Consider the following 23,178-nt stretch of genomic DNA (forward strand, 5'->3'; position numbering starts at 1 on the left):
TATAACCGGCGTGCACCATGTTGACAGGATATGATAATATATCCTGCTAAATGAATCAAGTCAAGCAAAAATACCCAGGGCAGTACCTTCCAGTGAAGACACCAGCGTCATTTTCTAGAGTACATGGTCATATAAATGTATTTTATGTTATGTTAAGTTGATTAGTTTTAACCCAACAAAATAAATGAATGCTATACTGGGGAAGGAGTTTACTGTCTGTAATTTCCTGGACGAAGCAGTATAATCTGGTACTTAGAGAGGGGTAATAGAAATAAAATTCTGGGACAGCTTAATGCTACACCTTACTTGAAATAAAAAATTGTTGAATTTCTTGGACACTTTTTGTCACAGATGATCACAGAAGACACATCAGCCTCCAGTTGCCTACACCCACCGGACACCTAACATTAATGTGCACCTGTAAAATGGCAGTCCAAAGTTCATTCTCCTTTTACCTCCATTTTTGGTCTTCACTATCTGTTGATGGAAATAGCTGTCTCTTTAGCCGCCTTTATGTTCAACAGTTACTCATTAAACGCGCAGGATAAACCCGCTGTAGACCGTGGCGCACGGCAGGCAAAGCGAAACAGCGGGTTTATCGCAACTTGAGGACCTAAAAACAGCTGCCAGTTGCTGCTGGAAACGAGGCTGATGAGATCGGCGAGAGTTAAAGGAGTAAAGCAGCAGACCGGAAAATTAAAACAATGAGCTGAAAAACACACACTCAAAAAAAATAAAAATAAAATGCTCCACCGAGCTCAGAGTGCTCCAGAGCTGTTGATTATCCTTTGTAGATTTGCCCCAATGAGTGACCTCTTTCACGTTAAAAAAATATATTTTTCCACATTTATTTATATAGAAATATTGATTTGTGCAGCTTTAAGCAAAACTTGCAGAAATTCATACTTGACCTACTTTTCGGTATCTTTGGTGGCTTCACCTCATCATGACCTCAGCATCTCTAAAATCTTGGCTACGGCCCTGAACATGACCAATCTTGAAAACAGCAAATAATTTGAGGGTAATTCCTACTGATTAGTCCTCTGCGATTTCTTCACTGCCAAATTGTGCGAAATAAAATGTGATAGATTTGTTAAGCGCAACACTAACCTACATATTTATCTGTTATGAAACACGGTGTGACCTCTATTCTGTCACATTCTCTGTTGTGAGAACACACTTACATTATGTAAGCGGTGCAACGCAGAATGTCACCGTGCAATGTTGACAAAATGATGTGAAATAATCCCTCTGTGGATTCTTTAATAGGCTGTAAAATTACAGCCAGAGTGCGGCAGTAAAGGAGTCCCGCGGAGCAGGCACGGCTTGTCCATCCAGTCTCATATCAAAGATACTTAATAGTACTGTAATCCCAGACTTTGATCACGTGAGCGCAAACTTGGCCAAATGGCAAGGCGAGTCTCTGGTAGTACGCTTCCGACCGCCATTACATTACAATGCGTGGTGGGCTGGACGACCGTGCGCGAAGAAATGCTCCGGCGCTTTGCGTAAAACAAACAGCCACAGAGGGCGAGAATGACACATTCAGGCTACGCGCACTCTCGTTTAGCAGCACGGCAACGGCGCTCTGAGACATAAACAACGAGGAAGCGGCCGCCGCCGAGGAAAATCATGCACATGTTGGAGGATTTAATCCAACAATCAAATCGTTTCGCGAGAAGGAGCAGGATATAAACGCCGAGGCGGTTTATGAGGGGGGGAAAAAATCTGCAGCATGCAACATATTCTTTATGTCAGTGATCGGCGCCAGACCAGGCGAGGACGGCCACTTTTTTTTTTTTTTTTTTTTTTTTTTTTTTTTGCTTCTACTGTTCATTTGAGAAATCCTATCTGATATTTCTGTGCAAGGCTGAGGCTGCTGTGGCCGCGAGAGGACGTTTCGTAATGATATAAAACTGAAAGGAAGGAAGGATTTTTTTCAAACCTCCGTCTACAGTCGCCTGCTTGTCGTTTTCCTGGTGGTGGAGCGCAAGAATAGTTTCTCTTGTCTGAACGCTTTGACTCATGATTTCTGGGGTTACTGGGAGCCCGCTCGACTTTTGTCCGCCCTGCCACGGAGGAACACCGGGGGCTTTTTCTTTTTCGGCGACCGCTTCGTCGCCCGAGGTGCGTTTGGCTTCAAGAGCAACAGAGGGATTAAACATTTCTGCTCGCAAGCGCCCGTTTGTGTGAGACAGACTGGGTTACATTGTGAGAGGAACGGTTGTGGCAAGAAAGAAGGCTATAAATAGCACATGCAATTCTCGAAAACTATCACAAGTGGTGCATCAGCTTGTGGAACAGACGGAATCAGATATCCTGCGCGTAATAACGTCTCGTCTCGAAGTTGATTGTTTTGCAGCGTATACGGACACCTTTATTATATTTAAGTTTAGACTCTTAATTTGATATTTTTTTAGGGCTGTTCCAGGAGAAAGGAGTCGCTTCCCTATGGATTATGATCCTTTAATGATGAAAGTATCCGCGGAAAGACTGATTTGGAAACAGGCTGATCTCCCTCCGTGTGTGGATTGAAATGGATACATCTCTGCGCTCTGACAATGATCAGATTTGGAATCGCCTGACCTGGATTGGAACAATGTTGTGATCCCCGCACACACGCTTGGATTTACAACATTACAACAGATCCGCTGGGGGCTTATTTATGGATGCATATTGCACTTCTTTTTGAATACGCCCATTCCTGCGAGCGACCATCCCGAGCCTATTATCCGGACCTCTCGTGAGGTTATCCGCCTGCTTGTTTTGGCACCGATTTGTCAGCCCCTGCTCGGTGTTTGATGCCGATGTAGGATTTCGACATGCCCTGCGCTGACGACCCCAAAGGCGGACGATTATGACTACAACGGCGAATTGGGTGGCTAACGGGGCAAGCCTTGAGGACTGCCACTCCAACATCTTCTCTCTGGTACAGTATTAATAAAGCGTGCTCGTCGCAGACGTGCAGTAGTAGTGATTGACAAGTCATGAGACCGCGGGTGGCACGCTTAAATGCGTGCCTGCTGTACAAAGGTGAACCAATTGCTGGTGGTGTTATTAGGCAATCATTAACACGGGTTAGTGGTCCGGGTAAAAACACCACATTTCACCACTAAGCCTGTTATAATAAGACACCTCAGTCCTCCTGAGGCTTAAATCAGCTGACAATAACGAGCCAACTTCATCTGGTTTCAGTCCAAAATAAATCCACTTCAACACAAATTGCAAATTTCAGCTGCTACCAAAACAAACTGACCTTACATTTTGGCATGTGATTGCAGACATAGAGAGAAACAGTAGATTAAAAAGAAATGTTGTTTCGTGAAAATTACAGTTGCTCTGGCTCATTTCCTCCTCCCCTCTAAATAATCATTTCACTGGAAATGTTGCTGGGAACTCTGTTGCATTGCCAAGCAACTAACTTGGAAAGAAGGCGTGCTGCTGCCACCGCTGCTGCTGCTCAAATATTTCTTCAGCCAGAGAATAGGGGAAAAGATTTTTATCATCTTCAGCAAATAACAGTTTTACCCTGCGTGTGACGGTTCAAAATATATATTTGGGTAATTAATTGGAAGTTTATGTGAACTGAGGATAGTATTTTTCAGAGGAAAATTGATCATTTTGTCACACGGGAAAAAATAAATGGCTAGAGATTTCAGACTACATATAACGGAAGCAGCACTTTCACACTCCGTTTATGATAAAAAAGGTGTTTTTGACTTTTCATTTTTGCAGAACTCGCTGGTTTTTGAGAGTGTAAGAAGCTGAGCCGTGTGTTTTCACAGTTTTCATCCTGCAATCAGCGAGTTAACTGTCTTACTACAACATGCAGCCAAGTGGAAAGGCATGCGGTAGACTGAGCCCAGGCAGAGGCAGCCGTGAACCACAACATAGGGGTCCTGAGGGCTTTTTAGGTGATCATGCAGGTTGTCGACCAGCAACAGCAGTTAGCCCCCTGTTACACTGCACAAGTCAACGCCAGAGCTATATAAACACGCGTCACATGGCATGGGATTTGATGGCTATTTTGGTGCCATCAGGGAGGAAAAATAAACTTCGTAGTAATCACACAGCTCACAGAAACCACTGGCAGTTCTTCCTGCTCATGTATTTGTGAGTGTAAAAAAAAAAAAAAAAAAAAGAACAAGCGGAGGATTCAAAGTTAATCTGTTCCAGAGCATCGTGTTTGAATTTCTGTGCACTGACGCTGAAACACATGCAGCGGCATTCCAGCATCACGACGCCTTAAATTTCCTCAGTCTGACACAACAGAAAACAGTGATTGCGCCCCTGTCACCGTCTCGTTCGAGGCTATTCCCTCGCGGGGGAAAAAAAAAAAGCTTTCATTCACCCGCCGCGGCGTTATTGGCCATCGTGAGCATCCCTTTCAAACCGAGGGAGAAAGAGACCATCCATCAGCTGGCTTGTTGAGAATATTTATGACCGGCTAGTGCCTCGGCGGTTACTCACTGGCAGGGCTCCTACAGGGAAAGTCCAAGACAGGGCAGAACGCTAATGACACACCAAGTGTCCTGGTTAGAGGGTAGGACAGAGACAGAGAGACAGGCATGCTGACGAGGAACACATGCTGATCTTGATAATGACACAGATGTGCACAGAAGTAGCTCTTAATATCACTGGAAGTTGACAATAGTCACCTGAACAGTGACAGCTTTTATTCCCTGCAGGAAATGTCCCATTTTTTACTTGCTATTGCAGTAAAATCAACAATAAAAATGTTGCCCTGATAGACAGATAGAAATAAATAAAATGTCATATTGATATAATTTATTAGTTGCAACACAAGGTGAGATATTTCTTAACCTTACGCTCCAGGTTATATTGGCTGTGTTCTTAGATAAAGGTCTTGTTGGCTATAAGCGGTGCGCGTGCTTGTCTGACAGCCTGTTAAACAGCATTCCAGCATGCATTAACCTCGTCCCGCACGCTGATTTGCCGACTGTTATTGCAACCTGCAACAGTAAGAAAGTACCTCAGGAAGCCTAAGTGCCCATACTGTGGAGCTTTTATGGGGGCACAGCAGATTACTGTCAGGCGCTCTGCGAGGCCGGTGTCAGATACTCCGGGAACGGCGCAATCACGCAACCCACAGAACGACTGTCTCGCGCGCCGGCGATCATCCATCTGTGACAGAAAGCAAACGAGACCCCCGTAAGCGGGAGAGGGGAGCCGGGCCGGACGAGCCGAGCTGGGGTGGCGACGAAGGGAGGGAAGGGTGGAGGACGAGGGGAGAAACAGAGGAATGTTTTCAGCTGGAGGAGCGCGAGTGCCGAAGGACTGCAGCAGAATCTGTTTTCATTTTAGGAAAGTATTATGACTGATGTGCATTTCCTGACTGCTGGCCTCAGCCGATTTGAGAGAGAGAGAGAGAGAAACTGAGAGTGCAAGAGCGAGGCAGAGGCAAGAGAGAAAATTAAAGAGGGAGAGCGTAATGAGAGAGAGAGAGAGAGAGCGAGAGAAAAAACAGTCATCTTTCTGTGGACTGGGCAGGTTCTTATAACACTGAGTCCCAGCCTGAATATGAAACGCAAGGAGGAGACAGTTGAGATCCTCACAACACAGGAAGCCTCAGTGTGTGAGTGTGTTTGTACTGGGCACGCCGCAGACTCAGGAGACAAACTTCAAACAGCCATCATATTACACAGACACACACTGCATTCACAAACACGGGCACCGACACAAAGAGAGGGAAAAAATAAACACCCACATGCCTACACAAACATATGTATCACAACTGCAACGCACACGCTAAATCTTCCACCCACACTCGCACGCACGCACACACACACACACACACACCGGCGCGCGTCGCCTTTTATTTGGGTTGTGAATATGGGACATATATCCCACTGATTGTACAAACATAGGTAGAATGCAGAGGCCTTAATTAAAGGACTTCTCCTGTCCCCTCGACGGAGGCGTGGAGTGTAACACTGGTAATTAAGTGTCCTCAAGTAGAGGTCTAATGTGATCAACTAAGAGGTGCTCATTAGCCAAACTGTATTCCAGTGGAGATCTTGCATGTGTAATGATGATGCCGCGGTCTGGCGTGGAAATAAAGTACTAAGAGACGAGGCTGAGGGAACACCATTAAGAGCAGCGTCTTGATTTATGGCAGGTGAGCGGCCGCGGCTTGTAAGAAGGAGCAGGTAATCAAGAGTGGTGCCTTTTCAATATCGACTGTTTGCATTTCTTGGTTATTAACGGTGGTGGACACAGCACGGGATGCCGAGGGCATAGAGGAAGGGGTGCGCGCCGTGGTCTGCCGAGCCGAGGAACCGTTGGTTTGGAGTTTATACAGAGCTGGGAATCGTTTGAAATTTTCTTCAATTAGTGCTGATGCAAAACTAAACCATTGCTGATTTCTCACCCGGAGACATATAAACAAGTTTAGAAAATCTTTAAAAAAAAAAAAAAAAAAAAAGAAGAAGAAGAAGCCAAGTCTCATATAAAGTCCTCTGATGAGCAAATAAGAGTCTGGATGATATATTAATCGAAGCAAACGCCTGGAAATATTTAGATACACAGATACATACTGTATACACTGATCAGGCATAACATTATGACCACCTTCCTAATATTGTGTAGGTCTCCCTTGTGCCTCCAAAACAGCTGTGTCTCATCAGAGAATGGACATGGGCATTGTGGACATTGTGCGTGTCTGTGTCAGGCTGCATCCTGCTGGGGACGACTGCTGCCATCAAGGAGTGTCATTGCTATGGGGTGGGGGTGCCTGGTCTGGTCTAGGTGGGTGCTACATGTGTAAGTAACACATCCACATGAATGCCAGGACCAAAAGTTTCCCGGCAGAACATTGTATTGTCACAAGATGGTCGGCTGATCAGTGTATTTTTCATCAATAATAGTGCCGTTCTGTCTTCACTAGTCAAATTTACGGATCACAACTAAGATATGTTTAGCTCACAAATTAAATATCAGCGCCAGCCTCAAAAATCTTGTCTTTGTAATGTTGTACAAGCTGTTGTATAATAATAAATGAGTCAAGCTAATTAGCTGCATTTTCTTTGAAAGGAAAAGTTAAACCAAAAGCTTGGAAATGCTTTGTAAACATATGCTATTAAATAGAGAATCTATTGGCGACTATTTTCAGCTTTGAAAAAAGAAAAAAAAAATACATTAGGACATGACCCTCTTTAAACGAGGGACTATGTGATCAGAAGAACTTGAGGAAACAAGATTTTGAATGCGGGCGTTCAGTGTCATCTTTACCTGTGTTTAATGGCAAATTCTGCAGTCGCTTGTGTGAAGATATTTAAGGATGACAGTGAAGCTATGGCAGCATCAAGGAGAAGACCGGTCCAGGTTTCCAAGGCAGCCTCTCCGTCTTCTGCCGCACGCCCTATGGAGCATCTCCATCTGGTTGCTCCTCGTTAAACAGTCCACCCCCTACGCCCAACCTGGGCTTTTGGCTCTGCTCGCGTTCGTTTTCGACAGCTACTGCTGGCTTCACCTAGAGCCTATGTGCGGCACCTCCCACTAATCTGTCCCTGTCGCTGCTGTGGGAATCCCTTGTCATCACAATGGGACTCATCCCGGTAGTGGCCCACCCGTGCGAACATGGCTTCCTGTGTGTGTCTGAAACACAGACGTACAGGTTTGTTGCAAAATGTGCCGTGAATGAGCTTCTGTTGTGGCCTCACAGAAATGGGGAGGAGAATAAGTTGGAAACAGGAAGACGGGGATCTCCACTCTCATACTTCTGTTTTTTTTTTGTGCACATCTCTTTTCTAGTAAATTCTCCCGAGTGTAGCCATGGATCTTATCTGAGCAGCAGGCTTGTCAGAGACCTGCCACAGAGGTGAAGAACGGTTCAAAGACAGACGGGGAGAGGGGGAGGGAGGGAGGGAACCACCGCTGGTCCCGGACCTGGAAATGGGACAGGATGGGGCAGGAGTATTTTGGAGCACGGTGACTTGAGTGTGAAATATGTAAGCCCCGCAGTGCCAGCTGTGTTCTATTCTTAGCGCCCGCTGGTGTTCCTGCATGTGTGCAGGGCGACAGAAGGCTGAGTGGGAAAGGAGGATTGGCAGGAATGGGCAGTAGCTGGTGCCATCAAGTGCCTGTGATAGCTGGAAAGTTAGCTAGTTAGCTGGCATACAGGCTGGTAGGCTTTTAGAGAGATACATATTAATAACCATCACAGTGTTGCTGCCGCTCTGCTTTAATGCGGCGTTATCGCGGAAATATGCAAAAACGAAAGTACTCGTTGTTTGTTGTGGTACATACTCGATGAGTAGAATTAGCTGTATATTAATGGCTCTTCTAAATGGATACACTTTTTAGTTATTTTGAATCCTTAATCCTAAAAAAAACTATTTAAAAACTCTTATATTAATTTTAGTACGTCAATGAATGTACACTGATCAGCCACCACATTATGACCACTGACAGGAGAAGTAAATAACAGTGACTACCTTGTGACAATGCAATGTTACTTAGACATGTAGCACCCACCTAGTCCAGACCAGGCACCCCCACCCCATAGCAATGACACTCCTTGATGGAAGCAGCCATCCCCAGCAGGATGCAGCCTGACACAGGCACACACACATAAACTCAAAAAATATGAAAAACAGCACAAGGTGTTGACCTGGCCTCCAAATTCACTAGATCCCAAACTGATCAAGTGTCTGTGGGATGATCCCCAGAGGCCCATAGGCCCATAGGACCCAAAGGCCCCGACTAACGACATCCTGTTACCAGACACCACGGGACACCCTCAGAAGGCCCATGTCCATTCTCTGATGAGAACTGTTTTGGAGGCACAAGGGAGACCTCCACAATATTAGGCAGGTGGTCATAATGTTATGCCTGATTGCTGTGTTTAGCTCCTTCCCACCGTAATAGAATCTAGTTTCACTCCAGTTATCCTCAGTGGAGACACTCCTCCTGCCCCAGACACATTTCCCCCCAAATAATATAATTATAATCTCTAATTATTAGATGTCTGTTGCCACACTAACCCTGGACTGAACCCAGATTCTGACTTTTTGCCTGGTGGGCCGATCAGTTGCAAACAACAGACAAAACCTGCGCTCTATGATGCTGTGGGTCTGACTGCCATCACATGGGAGTTCTCGGCTTTGTTTCGGAGGAGATCTGTTTGCAGTCTCCTCACCTGACTGCGGGCGCACTGACAAAGAGAATTTCTTTAAAGGGAGATATTGCCCTGCTTGTAACTGGGCAAATATTTTCCACAAGCCAGACAGCTTTGCCAATATCATGGTTGGCTGGGATTCAGTTGCAGTTAGAGCCACACTTAGGTTAAAGAGCTGCAAAACAAGAGGGGGGGAGAGGGAGAGAAAACATTAATGTTGTCCGCTGTGCTGTTGCAAATTCTAATTATCATGTGTTCATGTTCCATTGAGAGATTATCTGCGACCAATCAGAGGGGTACTTGATGAGAACAAACACATTATGTGCAGACTGTTGATTCACCGCCGTTTGTGGTGCATTGATTCTCACTCCTCTGCCAAACCGGCGCTCTCTCTCATCTTGAATTAGGCAGACACTCATGATTTTTCGGATGCTAATGACAATTTGTACAGCTCAATTTCAGCCCTGGCTTGCTTCATAGAATAAAAGGACATTGCAGCACAATGGGGAGGCACAAAAGGTTTTTACCAGTTTTCACCAGACATGACTGAGTGAGAATGGAGCTATAGGACTAGGTGTTTAGGCAGGGCGGTCCACGAAAGACATGAACACGCCACGGCACCATTGTATCTGTTGTAAAGAGTGAATGGACACAAGAGGAGGACTTGAGTGGGATTACATAAGATTGTGTGTGCGTGTTTTGGCTTTTAGCGTTAACGCTCTGATTGGCCGCCACTCCCACTTCGTAAGCAAACAACAGATTACAGACAGCAGCCAGGTGAGTTGCAGGTTGAAACCTGTTCAGGTGTGACCTGCAGAGAAGTTAGTGGCACTGCCCTGTCTATGTCACGTTCACACACCTACATGTGTGCCGCTTTCTTGCTTTCCAGGTTTTCCTCTCTCTATTTTGTTTGTCTGGCGTGTAATGAAACAAAGTAAAAGTCATGCTGACTTGCGAGGGGTTGTCCTTTTTATCTGATAGCATCCCCGTGGAAGAAATCAATGCAGGAAATTACAGGCCAAATGAGATATTTTTCATACCGCTTATGCTCCATTTGCCCAATTTCGGGAACAATCAGACTATTAACTACTTGTAGCCGTTTCAGACGCCTCCATGCAGTGCTAATTGTACAATTACGGCACTGAATAATTTTTTAATACAATTTAAATCATGCTCTCGCTACAGAAACTCAGTGAGTAATCCTATACAGCAGTAATTTTTAAGCCACATTTGTGCTCGTGAATTGCAGCTGCGAAGGGGAACAAACGGAGGCGTAGTTCTGCTCGGTAGAGACAACGTACAGACATGCAGCGTGCTCCTTTGTGATTTTTGGAGTACAGTAAAGAAGTGCATGAAATGTTATATTTCCACTGTAACCCTGGAGACAGATATCTCAAAACTTGAATACCTTCCTGAATTCCTACAGATGTTGTATGTTGCCTAGCAACTGTTTTTACTTCCCTCTCTCGCTCTGTCTCCCTGTCCTCTGTTGTTCTTCTTTGTGATTCTCAGTTTTCTGTCTTTGTCTCTCCCTCATCTCTCCCTCCCCGTGGCTTGTCACAGTTAATTAAGTTACACCAGAGACACCAGTAAAGCAGGGGCTGGTTTATTTATTTGCATGTTAATAATTTAGGCTGAGCAGGACCACTGCTTTAGACTGTCCCTTAATGCTTTAAAAGGAGCCTGACGCTGCAGCTTTGTGTTGCTGCATTTGGCAAATGGCTGGAGATCTTGTCTCTCGGATGTGGCAGCGCCACTGCACACAATGCCTCGATGTCCTCATTGGTCTTGCACCGCTGTTCCTCCCACTCCTGCCTCTCTTTGTGTCAGGTGAGAAGTCATGGCTTGATGGAGGCTTTCCGTGCCGTGATTGGCAGGTCTATCCGTCACTCAGCCCAGGGGACTCTCGCTGCTCTAATTAGGTCGCTTGGCTTGCTCACCTCCCAGGGCTGGATGCTACAGCGGAACACAGATCAAATGACGGTCCCCTTGTTTTGTAGGGACTTGTAAAGGTGGTGGCAGGAGGCAGAGGAAAGGCATCTGTTTAGTGTCTGCAGCCCCAGAGGCCTTATTTCTACACCTGTTTGGTGCTTTTGTGTCGCTCTCACTCGCTCACAAGTGCAGTAATGTGCATCGCTCTTCATTTGTGTTGTAAAATGCCAGAGGGGAGTACGACTCCTTGTGGGTTAATTTGATTTCAGTGGGTTAATTGATGAAGGGGGAGTCATTGCCTGTTCTGATTTCTGCCCCCGGCTCTTCTAACTGGTGACTTCTGAGTGTTGAATTAGTATCACAGCCACCCGGCTTACATGGTCTTTGTTTATATTTATCTTGCACTCTATTTACTGCCCCAGTGCGTCAACTCGGATGCGTTCGAAGAAAATTGTGTCATTAAAGTTGTAAGATTTCAGTCCTGTTATTTTGTGTGGCACCACGGTTACTGTGGTAACGAGCAAGTGCGGTTGAATGCTACAACAATCACTGAGCAGCTCCTCTGTCAACAATACACCAGGAAGAGCAATCTGTTTGCAGTACGGGCAAATAAATTATAAAGTATTTCACCTTTTCCGTCATACCACCAGCGGCAGTGATCCGATTTCATGCTGCGATTGGTGAGTAGATTTTCACACAACGAGCAGGAGCACACTCTTAAAAGGTCTTGACTGGTTATCGCCTACTATTTACCGATCAGCTGTCAAAAAATACGCAAATGGCTGCTCTCTTCTCTCGTAAATGCAGTTAACCATTATCATTCCTGAGGCTCTTTCACAGTAAAATGTCTGGCTAGTTAACTATTTTTATTGTGAGCTGTCGCTGATATGAAAGCGCGGTTTTTATCAGCGAGATAAAATTACATGTAGGCATTTGAATCATGGCAAAGGCGACAAGAGGAGAAAGTCAATATATCGAATGGCGACTGGTAAAAATATTCAAAGCGTTTTATTGAATGAACGAAAGAGAGTAATGTCGGTTAGAGATAATTAAATTCCACCCGTCCTTTGACATTGAATCAAAGGGAGATGCATACCTTTGTGTGCATCTGATAAAGACAACAGGTCTTATCTAAAGACTCGCAGGCATCACGAGAGATCTGAACACACCCCGAAATATTGGCAGCTTGTCAAGTGCCTAACCAGATTTGACGTTGATGAGAGAGCTATGCCACTCTGACAGAGGTAGCGTTTTTGCATGTGCCAAAGGAGGCAAAACTGCTGATACAAGCTGTCTCTCAATTGCCTAGAGTGCCTTCTTTGTCAGACTATCAGACTACGAGGCTCTTACGCTGTCGTGAGATTCTTAAAGAAGCAGCGTCTCTCTCTTGGAGGTTCTCTGAATGCTAACCGTCAGCTTTGATAGAGCATTAGGCACCTATCCACTTAGATGGACGCTCAGATGGTATGGTAGATGCATTCCTGGTAAAGAAATATCCTTAATGAAGCTCAAACATACACCGATCAGGCATAACATTATAACCACCTGACTAATATTGCGTAGGTCTCCCTTGTGCCTCCAAAACAGTTGTGACTCATTATAGAGTAGATATGGGCCTTCTGAGGGTGAGGGGCCTCTGTGGATCATCCCACAGATACTTGATCAGTTTGGGATCTAGTGAATTTGGAGGCCAGGTCAATGCTATGGGGTGGGGGTGACTGGTCTAGGTGGGTGCTACATGTCTATATAACATTCACATGAATGCCAGGTCCAGAAGTTTCCCAGCAGAACATTGTATTGTCACAAGATGGTCAATGTTATTCACTTTTCCTGTCAGTGGTCATAATGTTATGCCTGATTTTTGTATATCAGTGCATGGATTCAGAATCAATATATATTTTTTTCTGTTTTGCATTTTAAAAGATTGTTCTTTTTTGGCAGCTTCCTGCACTTATGTTCGATGTTAACCGCCGTGTGTGACGAAAGTGAAAGTATGTGCTCTGCTCTGCGTAGTCATGTTTGAATATGTCGCGAGTACATGCCTCTCTCTGTCTCGGCGCACTTTCCTTCCTGGAAGTGCTACGCAAACACACATTTGGGTGCGTGCTGGAAAGTTCAAGAGGGCCATTCTCGACTTTATGAGTGGAAAAACAAGAGGTTCCAAAATATTTTCTGACTCAAGGAGCGTTCCTGAAAAGTGCACGTCGAGTGCGTTTGCCTGTTATCCGGGTAATGACGGTGTCCTCTTCATCGTACAGCTCCCGGTCCATCAAACAACGTATCGCGTATCGCGTGTTCCAGTGTGACAAACATTTGTAGAAAGAGGATCCTCTTTTTCTGTTTAAGTCACATGGTTCAGACTTTACTCTCTGCTTTCTGTTAGCGCAGCGAATGCAGAAGATTAAAGCACGGACTTCCATATTTTCTTTTGATTACAAGCACATGCCTAGTGGACTGAGGCTGACCTCAGATTAGCTCTCTGCTTTAGAGTTTAGATTGCTATTTAAAACATCCAAAATCACATGGAATAAAAAAAGCAATGCTTTCAATGCTGTCGGGGAAAGAGTTAACAGAATATTATGAATGGAGTGCAATCTTCCGGATCTTCTGCGCTAACCTGAAAAGATACTGGAAACATTTAGTTATCAGTTATCTCTTCTCTGTTTACTTCACAAAAAGACATAAAGAGGGGTATATATATATAAAAAAAAGCCAAAAAAGAGAGCGTGCGATACTCCTGGCTGTATTTGTGACAGTGAGAGAGCGCCGAGAGATGAGAGGGAGAGTGGAGACGAGAAAGATAATAGAGGTGAGAGTAAGGTCAGAGCTTTGGTCCGTCTTAGCAATTGAAGGAAAAGCTCTTGTTTTTGGTCCTGCACTCAATCAGAAATTGAACCGAGCCAACCTGCAGAACAAGGGGCTTTGGAGGAGTGTGGGTTTTATTGACAGTGAAACAAAATCCACCCGCCTTTTTTCTCTTGACCCCTTTGCCTTTTTTTTACCCCTGCGGTAGTGTTTAAAAGAGACGGAGAGTGCTGCCTGGAATAATCTTTGATTTGCTCTTTTGCACCTTGAAGGATGGAGAGGAATTTGCTGCTTATGATGTATGTACGCCGTTCTGACAGACTGACAGTCGCTCCAACCACGTGCACCTCCAGAACCGCTGATTGCACAAAAGGGCTTTGAAATGATTAATGATAGTCAGATCTGAATTTCCTAATCCTCTCATTATCACACGTTTTTTTTTGTCTCATTTAGCAACTAAAATACTACAGCCAGTGTGTTAATAATTAATTCTCTTATCGATTAATCTATTCGGAGTTTAAAGTCTACATTTCAACAACTTCACCCCCTTTTGCCTGATAAATTTACCACCTAAATGATTAAAAGTCGTGTTGTATTCGCGCGACAGGCTTTCTGACTGATTTGTTACTGAAGTTGCAGAGATAATAGCACTGCGTTCACTTTGTTTCCACGCTTCGCTGTGATACCGTTTGAATTTGCATGCTTGACAGGTTTTCTCTTATGTGTTACAAGTGGTAATTTATTCATGCAATGAGAATTTGCTGTTTGTTAGCGCTGGTATAACCGACCCCAGAAGTGTGATGGCGAAGGTGAGGTCTGAGAAGTCATGAGAATCGCGTTGCAGAGCAGAAATGCGCGCTGAAACACTCACAGATAGACAAGCAGATCCTAGCTGTCGCTTTGCTGAAAAATAACTGGACGTCAGCCGGAAAATGCGTCTGCCTCCTGATGCATGTCAGTGTTTTTGAGCGCTTCTGGTCTGCACATCATCACAGCTGCCGTGCGTGCGGCGCGCGTGCCTGCCAGTGTTAGTGTGCAGGCATGTGTTAGGATCTGCCTGCGAGCGTGTAACTGCGGCTCTGCTCCTCTTCCCGCAACTGTGCCACAGCTAATCCTGCAGGGTGTTATGTTAGTGGTTTCCACATGGCCAACAGTCGCACGGCACCTGTGTTTGTGCACCATTGTACTAATTGTTACTTGAATGTTTGATCTTGCTCCGGTATGCAAATTAAACAAGTGTGATGTGGAAACTTGAGACCCACGCACACTGAGAACAGACTTTTTGTCTCAAGTAGGGGACGTTATGCTCGTAAAAATGTAATAAAAGTTAAATTCAGAGACTCTAGCTTCATCTTATTTTATTTTTAGGAGCGAGAAAGAGACATTTTAAGACTCAACATCTATTGATTGAATTGCTGTGAGGTTTTCTACACACATTCATGGTTACCAGAGCACAAATCCTTCTGACTCTGGTGATGTAATGACTTCCTCTATTACACAAAATACAACCAAACTGACACGTATCAGCAAGTATTGCTGGATGGATTGTTTAACATTGAGCACACTCTGTCATGGTCCCCAGAGGATAAATCCTACTGACTTTGGTGATCTGATGACATTTTCTATTGTGACAGGATTTCATTTTGTGGCTCACGTCTCAACAATTATTATTGAATATATTTAGCTATATTTAGCACATGATCCCCAGAGGATAAAACATGCAACTTTGGTGATCTAATGACTTGTTACCACGAGACTGAATTTAGTGTTTTTTTTAGTGATATGTCTCAACAGTTATTATTACATTATATACAGATATATTGCCATGATGTTGAACACACACTTTCATGGTCCCCAGAGAATAAGTCCTACTGACTGAGGTGATTTGTTGACTTCTTCTGCTGCCGCAAGATTGGAATCTGTGGCTTTTCATGAACTGTCACAACAGTTATTATTGGATAGATTGAGCACACACATTCGTGATCCCCAGAAGATAAATCCTACCAACTTTGATGATCTAATGACTTCTTCTGTTAGCATAAGATGGTATTTTGTGGCACCCCTCAACAATAAGTATTGGATAGATGTTAACCATGTTTCGCGCACACTTTCCTGATCCCCAGAGGATAAATCATATGATCTAATGACTTCCTCTGGCATGATTGAATGTTGTGGCTTTCAGCAAATGTCTCAGCAATTGTTATTGGATTATTATTAAATGACTAAATACTTACAAAAAAGTATTGATATTGCCATCATTCTCACCTCTACCCTGTGTTTAGTGCTAAACACCAAATGTTAGCATGCTAGCACACTAAACTAAGATGATAAGAGTGGTAAAAATTATGACTGTTATTGAAGCATCCTGACATTGTTGCTGTGACTTGCTGGTGTTAGAGTTTAGCTCAACACAGTGCTGTGCGCACGTACAGCCCTACAGAGCTGCTAGCATGGCTCTAGATGCTTGTCCAATCTTGTTAAACAGATAACTGTTTTTCTGGTAAAATAAATATACCAGACTCAAATTCCGAGCTGAGTATTTTCCTTCAAACATGTCTGGAGGGGACCATTTAACAGTCAGCTCACAAGAGATCATGTTTTGCTTTACCAAACAACTCGTATGCTTTCATTGTTGAATATATTTTCTGACATTTCGCTTCCCCTCATCTTTGCCCCTGATTCAGTAGCAGCAGACAGCTGCAGCGAACAGTGGAGGAACTTTTGACATTGACTGGGAGTGACGAGGCAGTGCAAGCAGATGTCTTCCTCTTTGCTTTGGGACAAACAGCATCCTTGACCTTGTCATGGCTAATATTTAGGGCTTGGCTTATCGCAGCGCCAATGTTTATATCTTCCATTACATACACTGTCATTACAGGAGGGACGCGCTTGTAATTATGGGTGCATTCCGCAGTTGGGATGTTTCGTGGGTGTCATGTGCATATATGTACCTCAGTGAGCACACTCAACGTTTAAGACGCTGCAGTGTTTGCTGTGAGCAAATCTGTAGCAAAAGATAATGTGGATATGTTGATCAGAGTGCATACCCCTGATTTCCTCATACACACGGTTGATTTTAGGTTGATTCGGACACATGCAGTACCTGCTGTGTTTGCACACACAAGCGTCCTCTCCCTCGCTGCAGCCATCAAAGCTGTGGAGCCTCCTTTTCTTCATCACTCCAAGGCACTCCAGGCTTTAATTTTCTTTGAGCTGCCCCCTTTCTACCTGTCGCCGCGTTAAAGTGGGTCAGTGTTTTTCTTCTCTCAGTTGGTCTTGGATGGCTCGGTGCCTGGGCCAGTGTGCCAAACATGATCCTCACAGCTGGGTGAACACGGGGGGAGGAGAGGAGGGCAGCGAGAGATTTCTCCCCCCAGCCTGCCAAATCTCTGTCCTGTTCGACAATGCCTTTGTGCGCCCGGGCTCATTCATGCACAAACGCAAACACAAAGACACAAAGTTTCCAAAGCATATATGTGCATCACAGGGTCACTGATGTTTCTACACCTATAACATTTGAGGTTTTCTGGCTTTGGGGAACGAGAATTCTTTCCCTGGCTCGTCACAAACTGTCCAAGTGTTCTTCACACCCAAGTCAGCAGTAGGCAACATAAACACCTATCATCTCATTAGATTAAACGGAGACGCTGTCAGCTGCTGGGCCAGGCTCCAACCATTGACCTCTGCACTATTTCCTTTTCGCATGCCTCTCTAACTCTTGGCTTAGCTCTGTATTTCAATGCAGCCTCTCCTTTAGTACTTCATTCATGTATTTCACTCAAGGCCGTCCTTTATGATTCACTCTACAGCTCTTCTCTCCGCAATAGTTACACAGACTTCATTACACCTTTACAGCAGCAGCAGCAGCGAGCGAGCGAAGGTATCGGTTAAATAAGGTTAAAACAGCACGTCAGGGAGACGTTGAATGAGCATTTACACAACGATCGTAGCTGCGTGAACAGGAAGCCGGTGGAAAATATAGCATAATTGGACGGCGGGCCTGAGCAGTTATCGATTAAGTCAGCGTTGTATGATGCGCCCGTTCATGTGAAACGCAATATCTGTGTGCACTTTAAACAACATAATTCACTCTGCAGCCGCATCATGGATTTTACACGAGGTGGTTGTGTATTGTTAAAAATCCATGCCGCAGCTGTGTTACTTCTGGTGAAATGCGAATGCAAGAGTGTTTAACATGCTTCCTCATTAACCCTCGTTCATTGTACAGTGATGGGCCTATAGAAAGACAGCAAATCCTACAACTTTGGTGAAGCTAGAGGTCAAGAACATTTAGTAATTTTGCTTGTAGAATTAGTCAAACTATTATGGAGTTGCAAATAATTGCAGGTTCAATTTCTGCTGTCTTTATTCTCAGTAAATTAACAAATTGTTTCAACGTTTACATTGTATTTAACCATGTTTGGACTGAACTGACTTAAATTAATTTATTAGTGGCTGCACATAATAACGACGCCTAACAAGTACTAATTGAAGGCTGTTTAATGGGCTGTTTACTGCTGCGATGCTTTAATCATTATTCTTCTCTCCTCTTCCAGGCGGACTTGACGGGCATTAAATGGCGCTGCTACAGATTCCGCAGCGGCGGCGACTACGGGCCCGTGATCTCCGCCCCGGCTCAGGACGACCCGGTCCTGCGCAGCTTCATGCGCTGCGTGCAGGCCAACCTTCTGTGTGTGTGGCGGCGCAAAATCAAGCCCGACGGCAAGGAGCTGTGGATCTTCTGGTGGGGTGAAGAGCCCAACCTCTCCGACGTCATTCATCACGAGCTAGAAGGTGAGAGGCGCGCTTTCTATTCGTCTCAATAGTTTTTTTTTTTATCTGGTCAGCCGTCACCTCAGCTGCTGTTGCGCTCTGAAAGTTTATCTTAGAAGCTTGTGCAGATTCTATCGCGTTAAGGTTGCCTTTCATTATGTTTTGCTGGATTAAGCAGACGGGTATTATCACATGGAACGCAGTCATTTAGCGGTTATGTAGATGTACAACACGAATCTGAGCTGCCTGAGTGCCAAATAAAGTCGAGTTTCATATTGCAGGATAATGCCTATACATTATACATGAGCTAACGTATAGCAGAGTTCAGTATTATGTAGATTCAAGCTGTTCAGTCTGCTGCGCATTTGAGCCGCGCTCTGTTTGTTCAGGATGTGTAGGGCACATTGATCTGTTTTGTTTGGTGCAGTCCTATTTTTTTTTTTTTGAGCCTCATATAGCACGTATCTGAAATGTGTTTGCTTTGCAACTCAAGTGTTTATATGCTGCTTCAGGACTATCACTATGATGAAGCACGCAGCAATGGAGAAGATATTTCTTGCCAGTATTTACTGTGTGTGTGTTGGTGAAAATTACACTGAGATATCTCACTCGAGAGAGAGAGCGCCACTGTCAGCACTATTGTCCCTATTTATAGAAACATTTGCATTATCTGGCTGCGCACGTGTGTGGAAGTCTAACATATCGACTAAGCCCCGGGAAGACGGGGAGAGGAGGAAACAGGAGAGGGATTATATTGGGTTTGGTTTAGCAGAGCAACAGTCAGGAGGGAGAAAAACGGGAATATTGGATGGAGAGGTTGATGCGATGAGTGAGAATTCCAGTCTTCAGTTGCCTATTAAAGCTGACGTGATGTGAAAAGGCTTTCTCAGGCAGTGTAGCAGGTATTTGACAGATGTTCTCACCGCTGCCGGGGAGAACCATTTGCACTGCGTGAACACGTGTAATAGAGAAAGGTACATTTTAATCATCTTATGTTTGCATCACTAACATGGGGAACTTCTTTTTTTATCACTTCCTCAAAACTGCCAACATCCAACTCTAATGTGATGGGACCTTTCTGGAAATGATTTGGCGCTTACCCCGCCTCTTCCCCCCGATCCTGTATAAGATAAGCAGTTACGGATAGTGATAACATGAGGAAATTAATAAATGAATGATTTTAAAACATCTATGGAGGCCTATAGCGATCACAAAAGCACACAGCCAATGATTAGCAATCGTTAGCAATTAGCAGTGTGAGGTTTAGCATTACCTCACCAATATACAAGCTGCTAGTGGTGGACTAAAATATTGATTGTGGCAGTATTTCAGTAGCACACTGAGGTCAAATAAACTTAAATCTTATTTAATTACATTTATTTGAACTTTTGATTTCCTTATATTGCAACTGTGTCACTAATTATCTGTTTATCAGGCATGGGTATTCTGCACAAGACTTTAATGTCTCTCTTTAAGTACATTTTTAGATTTTGTTACCACTTCAGGCTTGTAACTAATCATTAATTTTATTATAAAATGTGTTTGCTGGTTGTGTTTGTGTCTATAAAACACACTCATCACAGTCTCTAGCGTATAGAGTGATGTCAAGAGAAGCCCCTGCACACACATACAAAACCACTCATCGCTCATCATGCATCTCCTTTTAGCAGTCACTTGGTTGCTAGTAGACGTCCCAGGCTCTGGTTGCCCCTTTTTTATTCATTCATTCATTCATCTCCTGTAACCGTTTGTCCTGTGAAGGGTCGCGGGCCAATTTAGAATCACCTAACGAGCACGTCTTTGGACGGTGGGAGGGAAGCCGGAGTACCCCAACCCCGAATGTTTCCTGAGTGAAACAAGCAGTACATAAAAATATTGCTAGCATATGGACAGAGCTAGCTCTTGTGTCTTGAGTTTGGTCTCGGAACCAAAGTCGTGGACGGTGTTTCTGCGAGGTAGCCCTTCGGGGAACTCATTTTGCATTGAGATTAGTTGAGCTTGCTACTCGCCCACTTTGCATCGCCAAAGATTTCTTCGCCTGTAATTGCTACAACTCGCTGAATTTGATTAACATTCCTAGGTCTCTTCCTGAGTCCATAAATCAAAAAGGCATAATAACGTTAAGAAACGAGAAAAGGCTACAAATTCTCCGGTTTGAGCCGTCAAGTGTTGCTCCTTTTGCTTACATTTCACCATAATTGTGGTGTTTTGTAATATAACTCGTTAATTCATTAGCTCTCAAATGTACTCTTTCTGCTTTCACCGTGCCATTTCCCCCTGAACTGGATGGTTCGTGTGAGATTTTCATTAAAGTGTGATCGGGTTTGGCGTCAGTGTTTCCACTAATTTATCACACACTGTCCAGTTATGGAGAGCTTGTGTTCGTGTGGAGAGGCTCTTGAGGACGATTACTGTACAATACAACAGATGTACAGACACTCACACACACACACTTAAACATGCTCTGCGTACAATTATTAAGATAAGACTTCTTTACTTTTCTTGTAAAACCTCACAGGTCTCTCTGTGTAATTCCTATTAAGCACTGAAAATAGCACATGGGGTGGGAAAAGGAGTTGATAATTGTTAATTAAAGTGAAGCTGGATTCCCTCCAAATTACAATCAGTTGAAACACAGGGAATATCTGTGTTTTTACCAAGTTTTAATGACCTGAATGATGTTAGGTTTCTCTCTCCTGGAGTTCCTTCTCTCTGATGGCAGCCAGACTTTTTTTCTGGTTTATGATTTCTCCATCCAGGTCAGCTGACTTGGCCACTGCATAACGTATGTGCTGACATGATGCACGATGATTCCTCTTTCTCGATTACCAGGATTCTTGTTTTGCAAGATCTCGATGAACAGCGCGGCCAGAATGATTTCGACACACTGTTCAAATCAGCCGCACTCTGATTGCACATTAAGGCTATCAGTGCTAACAGTGGAAACATGAGATGCGGTGATATATTTGCTGGTTATTATTCAAGCAAATACAGTAATATTTACACAGGAACGGGAGATAAGCCTTTTTATTTGCTCTTGCTTGCACTCTGCTACAAGCTCATCCTATTAACAAGACAAAGACACCTCCTACTCTGTCTGTTCTGCTAACAATCCAGTGACACTTAGTGGCCCATTGGATGCCGGTTTGATCTGAGGTGACAGATTTGGCTAACTTCCCTGATTGCATTTGTTTAATAAAAGGATTGCGAGAGTATACTTAGTATTCTTATGCAAGTAAAGGAAAAACAACAACCCTAAGCTAATATAATATACTGATGGCAGCTAACTGTTGAATGTGAACGTGTCGAGGTGATGAATCTTTTGAGCAGTGGTTACGTCTGAATTAATCATGGCTTTGAGACAGCGGCAGCAGCATGTGCAGCTATGATCCAGTGTTACCTCTCTTGTTCTCCCTCGCTGTAGTGCAGCACTCTCCGCTATTGTCTTTGGTTCAATGACAAGCATTAAGGCATCAAGTTCAACTCGCCGAGACTTGCTTTCTAAAAATCAGATGGCACCGGCCCGTTAATGTATGCAGCATATTAAAGCACAGTGTGGGCTGAGTGCAGTTTGCGAGGAAACAGGATTAATGTGTTGAATGGGCTGAGTCATCAGCGTGTTGCCAGCACAGACCGAGAAAAAAGTGACATATTTTGGACGTGGAGTCATAAATATGAGCGCGCGCAAACACACACATCTTCGCACACGCAGGCTGTCATGTACAGACGCATGCACATATAAAAACACACAGTGGTTAATGTGGTGACTGGACACGCAATCTGGACATTGTGATTACACAACAGAAGCATCACCTACCGTCCAGCTGATCATAGAGACATAAAGAAGTCTGTGGTGGGTATTGTCATCACAGCTACACAAGCACGCACATCTCTTTGTGTGTAACGACTGAATGATGATAAGATGATAGTTTGCAAGGATGATTGTGTCATCATTTGTCTAAAAGTGGAACTGTTGCATGTATTAATCGACAGCAGTTATTTGAGTTATTAAAGGGGAACTACTGTTTTTTACAACCTGGACCTTATTTCGGCATAAAATAAGATCGTTTACTCACCCATATAACTTTGATGTTATTTGGAGTCGTTTGTCAAATATTTAGACCTGTGTATATCCATATATTGGGAGTGGCTGGGGCACCGAAAAGCAGCCTCTAAATGACACATTATCTGCCGCGAAAGACAGATAGAGGAACAGCTGGCCAAACACCAACAAACCGCTGCACGTCCGCGAATAGCTAACAGGTAACTCCAGACTCAACGGGGAATAGCACTAGCGTATCATTACAAAATATTGGTGAAATGAACAAGTTTCGTGGCAGATAATTCGTTATTGAGAGGCTGCGTTGCGGTGCCCCAGTCAGTCCCACTATATGGATATACGCGGATGTAAATATGCAGATGTTCCCCTTTAAAAAGCACCATGAACTATTTTTATTTAAGAAAGCAGAAGTTACTATTCTGTTTAAAATGACTGGTTATTATTATTATCATATTGGGAGTCACACAGT

The 23,178-nt window shown here is 44.1% G+C and overlaps 1 protein-coding gene across 1 annotated transcript in view; it reads left to right on the forward strand.

The window, feature by feature from the left end:
- Positions 1-2,000: 2,000 nt before the first annotated feature.
- Positions 2,001-23,178, forward strand: part of LOC311507833 (mediator of RNA polymerase II transcription subunit 13-like) — a 69,615-nt gene continuing 48,437 nt past the window's right edge. Inside the window, exons 1-2 of the mRNA XM_084572356.1 lie at positions 2,001-2,929; positions 18,433-18,670. Coding sequence (XP_084428482.1) covers positions 2,858-2,929; positions 18,433-18,670 — 310 coding nt within the window. The 5' untranslated portion in view covers positions 2,001-2,857. The remainder of the gene's footprint in view (positions 2,930-18,432; positions 18,671-23,178) is intronic.

Source organism: Chelon labrosus (assembly GCF_963514085.1).
Source record: "Chelon labrosus genome assembly, chromosome: 22".
In the NCBI taxonomy this organism is placed as follows: Eukaryota; Metazoa; Chordata; class Actinopteri; order Mugiliformes; family Mugilidae; genus Chelon; species Chelon labrosus.